This window comes from Juglans regia, chromosome 9 (assembly GCF_001411555.2).
Source record: "Juglans regia cultivar Chandler chromosome 9, Walnut 2.0, whole genome shotgun sequence".
Taxonomy (NCBI): domain Eukaryota; kingdom Viridiplantae; phylum Streptophyta; class Magnoliopsida; order Fagales; family Juglandaceae; genus Juglans; species Juglans regia.
The window spans coordinates 15,694,251-15,699,340 of NC_049909.1; the positions used below are offsets into that span (position 1 = coordinate 15,694,251).

Here is a 5,090-nt window from a genome sequence, read left to right on the forward strand (position 1 = left end):
TGGTAGGAGGTAGTAAGCCTATCATTATACGTACTTGTGGCTCAAAAAGTTTATGTTGAAGAATTAGAAGGAATGTGACAACAAAACATGCCATTTTAGTTCTTCCCGTTTTATTTGTTGGTTTAATTACCTCTTGTAGCACGTTGGGTACTGGGTATGGGATTTGCATTGGGTTGGTTTAAGATTAATTAGCAAAAGAAAATAATTATATTTGCAATCCTATTTTTTGACATATATACCTAACCAATTATAAATTTGAAACGTCTGATAAGCAAGGTATCGTAATAACTTTATCCCTATAATATAATAAAAATCTTTAGTAAGATGAAAATTTTTAGTTTTAGATGAAATTTAAAATATTATTTTTTAATATTATTATTGTTTTGGGATTTGAAAAAGTTGAATTGTTTATTATATTTTATTTGGAAATTTGAAAAAATTGTAATAACAAAGATAAATTTTCAAGGTTCACAAATCCACCACATCAGTAGTTGGAGCACATTCATCATAGACTTCCCATCATTGCCAATTGGAACATTCATGAGATTCATGCTTAAGAACATTACTCTCTGGGTGTAAGAAGTGAGTAAATTGCTGCAATCAAGTGGTTAAAAGGGTAAGCTTGCCTCTTAGAGTAAGGGAAGCCTTCTCAAGTATATTTTTAACTTTTTAAGGAATAACAATAAGTTCTCATCTTCAATTCCTTTCTTTTTAAATTTGTGTAGATATAATGTGTTATTATATTAAACTTTTCTTTCATTCTTAGCACTGTCCTTCACAAACTAGTTTGGCAAAGGATAGCTGAAAATCAATTAGACAACCAAAATTCACAGTAATACTCACTACAAAGGATAGCTGAAAATCAATTAGACAGCCAAAATTCACAGTAATTCTCACTATGTCACTAATCTTATGTCATTAGATTATTTGGAAAAAAAGATAGAACTGTTTACCCACCAATTAGAATCTAGACTCGAGGCATGAGTTCCAATGTTCATCAAAATGAAATGAATTACTAATGATTTTAACAGACCTTAAAACTCCTTCCGGTTCAAAAGGAGCATAGCACCATGAAGGAGCATCACTTCGGAAAGGCCCTTCATATGGGGAGTTATCAGTGCAAGCCTGCAGAGCTTTAACTTGGAGAAGATTAAATTGAAAATGCCACTGCCCAAACAAGTGGTCTACAATTGATAAATTAATGTGTAGAAATGAGAACAGCTGCACACCTTAGATCTCTTCCAAGCTGGATGTTGATACATGTGATTGAGTCCTAGCACCAGTCTGTCGATGTATCCTACTGCATTACAAGGAGGATCCAGTTTCCCACTCATGCCACAGGCTACCTAAAATAAATAGAATATACCCGTTTATCAAGATCTGACCATTTGTTTTCTAAAAAATTTTCAACCATGGTACTTGGTTCCATTGCAGAAAGTGGGAACCATTAAAGGGCCAAATGTAGTCATTTAAAGTGATAAATGCTCCTCTCATCCCAAAACTGGTTCTAATTATGACAAGAGGTTAAGCCTTCATCAAGATTAGTCATATTATGCTATTCAAATCAGAACACAAGTATTTCACATTATCAACCCTTCCATGTCCAAATGCTCCAAAGTAAATAATTTGATACCAAAGACTATAGACAGTCTGTTACTAGTATTGGTCTGTCATTGACATCTCCAACTATACACAAAACAATAGCAATGTCATTTAACAAGAAGTGGATGATTTAAAAGAATGAGATCAAAGGAAGCCAAGGCTTACTGTCATCTCAACAGTACTATTTCTGTTCAGGACAGTGAATTTCCAATCAGGAACGTATGTCCCATAAATTACAGCCAAGTAAACAATAAGAACGCTTGCTGCCACCAGCCTGAAAATTAGAACAAAAAAAATTTTTATATTTGCCTTTATTACGAAATTTTTCTCATGAATTTAAGACAAAAAACACTTCCACAATATTACCAGTGCCAATAGTACAACTTTAATACAGAGAACCAGCTGGACGCTGGATCCTTGCCTTGGGCATCTGTTGAAAAGATTTCCACCAGTGCCACTACCAAATATGCAAGAGCAATGAGAATTTTGTGTCTCATTCCACTTGCCAAAGAAAATCTTTGCTTCAAGCTAGCTTGCTACCTTATTATAAGTAGTATCACAACTCCAACTCTCCAGTACTCTTGATCAAGAGAAAGGTATCATAGAACTTTATTCCAAGATACATTTCCTGGCCTCTTGAATAGTTTCTAAAAGAAAATATTTCTATTTGCAATCCTATTTTTTGATGCACCGTAATTGCATAAATATCAATTGCAAATTTAAACTGACAATAAGCAAGGTATCGTCAGATCGAACTTTATTCCAACGATATAATACAAGTTAAACCTCCAACAATAAGCAAGGTAGCTTGCTACCATTCAAGTATCACGTACAACTCCAACATTCCATGCATTCTTCGCTTCAACAGAGAGGTCTTCTTCCACCAGCTTTATAACTTTCGTTCTTGCTCTTTTCCCAACCATCTGGAACACAGTTCTGGTGAAGGTTGAGGCAGGAATTAATTAGCGTGTATCAGACGATCAAGAAGGTCGTTATAACCAAATTGGCAGCAAGGTAATTATTGTTCATTCACATAAACTTATAAGAGGCAGACCAAAAATGTTGTAGTGCTCCGCTTCTCTTGACTGCATGCATATATACTTCCATCGTTTTCCAGTCAATTGTTGCATGCTAACATCATTTCCAGTCAGTTGTTGCATAACTCCACGTAGGGTTCAAATTGCTCAGAGTACCACACAAGTAGAAGGGCTATAAGCTTTCTTCCAATTACAAGAGTACTCTGAAATAAAAGGCTGTTTTGTGCAAATGGGGCAAAGATTTATGGTTTGTGGTTTTGAGTTTGAAGAAGTAATGAAATCACATATATATTTTAAGTTAAAAGAAAAAGAAAAAGAGTAACATTGGACTTTGATCTACTTCTAAACTTATAATGTTCTTGTTCATTATAATGTTCAATGGGTCTCCAATTATATCATTGACTAGTCATTTTGAAGTATAAACTATATGACTTACGCCTTCCATTGGGGAACTACAAATGATATCAAAGCATATGTCTACTAGAAATGTGACACGGAGATTGTGATAATCCATTCTAATAAGTGATAAAGATAGGTAGTGTATAGAATCTCACATTGCTTGTAAAGGAGAAGATTTTGCTCTTTATGATGTTTCAATGGGCTCCAATTATATCATTGACAAGTACTTTTGCAAAATAGGTTGTGGTATGGGCTTTCTATTGGGGTATTGCACACTGCATTTTTTTCAATTTAGTTCTTTGAAGAAAAAAAATTATGTATTCTCCATAGTTTGTTTTGTAATCAGTATACCAAGTGATATATATATATATATATAATATATATATATATATATGTATATATTATTTTTCTTGGAAAATGTAAAAGTGGCACAGCTCACGCTTTCTTTTCTTTTTGTTGGTTCTCAAATTGAGGTATAGGATATATATCTTGTTCGTTGGGAAAAACTAGATCGACCTGGTCATGGCCCAGTAAGCATGCAACTCGATAGATTCAAGCCTGGCGTGGGTTTGCAACCCATGTTTGAGATTTCACTTCGGCCATGCTGCTCCGTGGCCTCTACCCCGATTGAAGCTGTCAAATACCCTTTGTTCAATAAATTTTGCAAAGACTTGATTGGTTTCTTCTCTCTCATGAACAATATATTTTATAAAGGAAAAATGCAAGTAGTATTATTCCTATATCTTGATTACGCCTTTGTTTGTCATAAACTAGGTGAAAAATACTAATGTTCACATTTATTCAATCCACTAAAATTTTGACAGAAGCTGGACATTCAATCCACTACAAAATGGTAAGGGTACCAGCATTCAAGATAAAGGTGCGGAAGGAGAGGAACGAATATTTGGAGAAAGCGGCCCAAACACATTTGGTAGTGGCTACCCTCATCACAACTGTGACCTTTGCCGCAGCTATAACCATGCCTGGTGGTTTTGTTGGCACTGGAGGTGACCCTCATTATGAAGGCTCTGCAATTTTGAGGAGAAATGCTGCTTTTAAAGCGTTCATTATCACTGATGCCATATCCTTGGTGCTATCTAGTTCTGCTGTTGTTATTCATCTACTCATGCCACTTTTGTTCAAGTATACCACCGAATCTGAAGAAGCCAAAAATGATGGAATCGAATCTAAAGATGCCAAAAATGATGGAATCGAATCTGATAAAATTCGTAACACTTTTCTCAACATGGCCTTCAATTTTATTTTGATGGCCATGGGAACAATGATGCTGGCATTTATCACGGGTGCATATGCTGTGTTAGCGCATTCCCTAGATCTTGCCATTACCACTTGTGTTATTGGCTCATGCTTCTTTGTCATCATCTTTTTGATATGTGGAATGTATAGGAAGGATCTAGGTTTAGGTGATAAGCCGGTTTGGTAAGTAAAATCCTAAGAAAACAACCAAATAGAGCAGCTTTCAGATTAATTATCTTTCAAGTCCACCAAGCTACTTTATCATGTAAATCATAAAATCAGGTCATGGGTCCAATTAGTTTGCTTGTTTGTTCATCGCAATCTAAAAGATGTTATAATTATTATTATTACTGACCTCCTAGCACATCCACATTTAATATGTACAAGCATTGTTCCCAAAAATGTAAGAATTTTTTCTAGTCTTCTTTTTCTTTCAAATCTTTATTTTATTTTTCACAATCGAATAATTTAAGTTCTATTGTAATTTAAATTCTATTTCGCTTTAGTAAAAAGCTAATATGTACTTTACACCCATCCACCTTCAACATAATTCACTTACCTACCATGGTACCTAACCAATTCAAAGGATCATAATCGAAAGACCTTTTGTTTATTTATTATTATTTAAGAGTAATGTTGACACTGGATAGAATTTAGATTAATTATAGCGGTTAGTTTCAACAGATGATCAATACAAAGAAGATAAGAGATTCACCAAAAAATATAGAGAAAATCACTCTGATGGTCAATTGAAAATTATCAAAACTCAAGAATGTCGAAATCAACCTACAAGTT

The 5,090-nt window shown here is 34.3% G+C and overlaps 2 protein-coding genes across 2 annotated transcripts; one reads left to right on the forward strand and one right to left on the reverse strand.

Moving 5' to 3' along the window:
• Nucleotides 1–454: 454 nt before the first annotated feature.
• On the reverse strand, nt 455–2,099 carry LOC108994321. Its single transcript, XM_018969458.2, has 4 exons — nt 1,969–2,099; nt 1,768–1,876; nt 1,230–1,346; nt 455–1,125 (listed from the first exon to the last, which is right to left on the reverse strand). The coding sequence occupies exons 1-4, from the start codon at nt 2,097–2,099 to the stop codon at nt 961–963; spliced, it is 522 nt and encodes a 173-aa protein (XP_018825003.1). The 3' UTR covers nt 455–960.
• Nucleotides 2,100–2,449: 350 nt separating this feature from the next.
• LOC108994374 lies at nt 2,450–4,640 on the forward strand. Its single transcript, XM_018969543.2, has 2 exons — nt 2,450–2,616; nt 3,863–4,640. Exon 2 carries the CDS (start codon nt 3,889–3,891, stop codon nt 4,480–4,482), a length of 594 nt encoding a protein of 197 aa, XP_018825088.1. The 5' UTR covers nt 2,450–2,616; nt 3,863–3,888; the 3' UTR covers nt 4,483–4,640.
• The last annotated feature ends 450 nt before the right edge of the window (nt 4,641–5,090 follow it).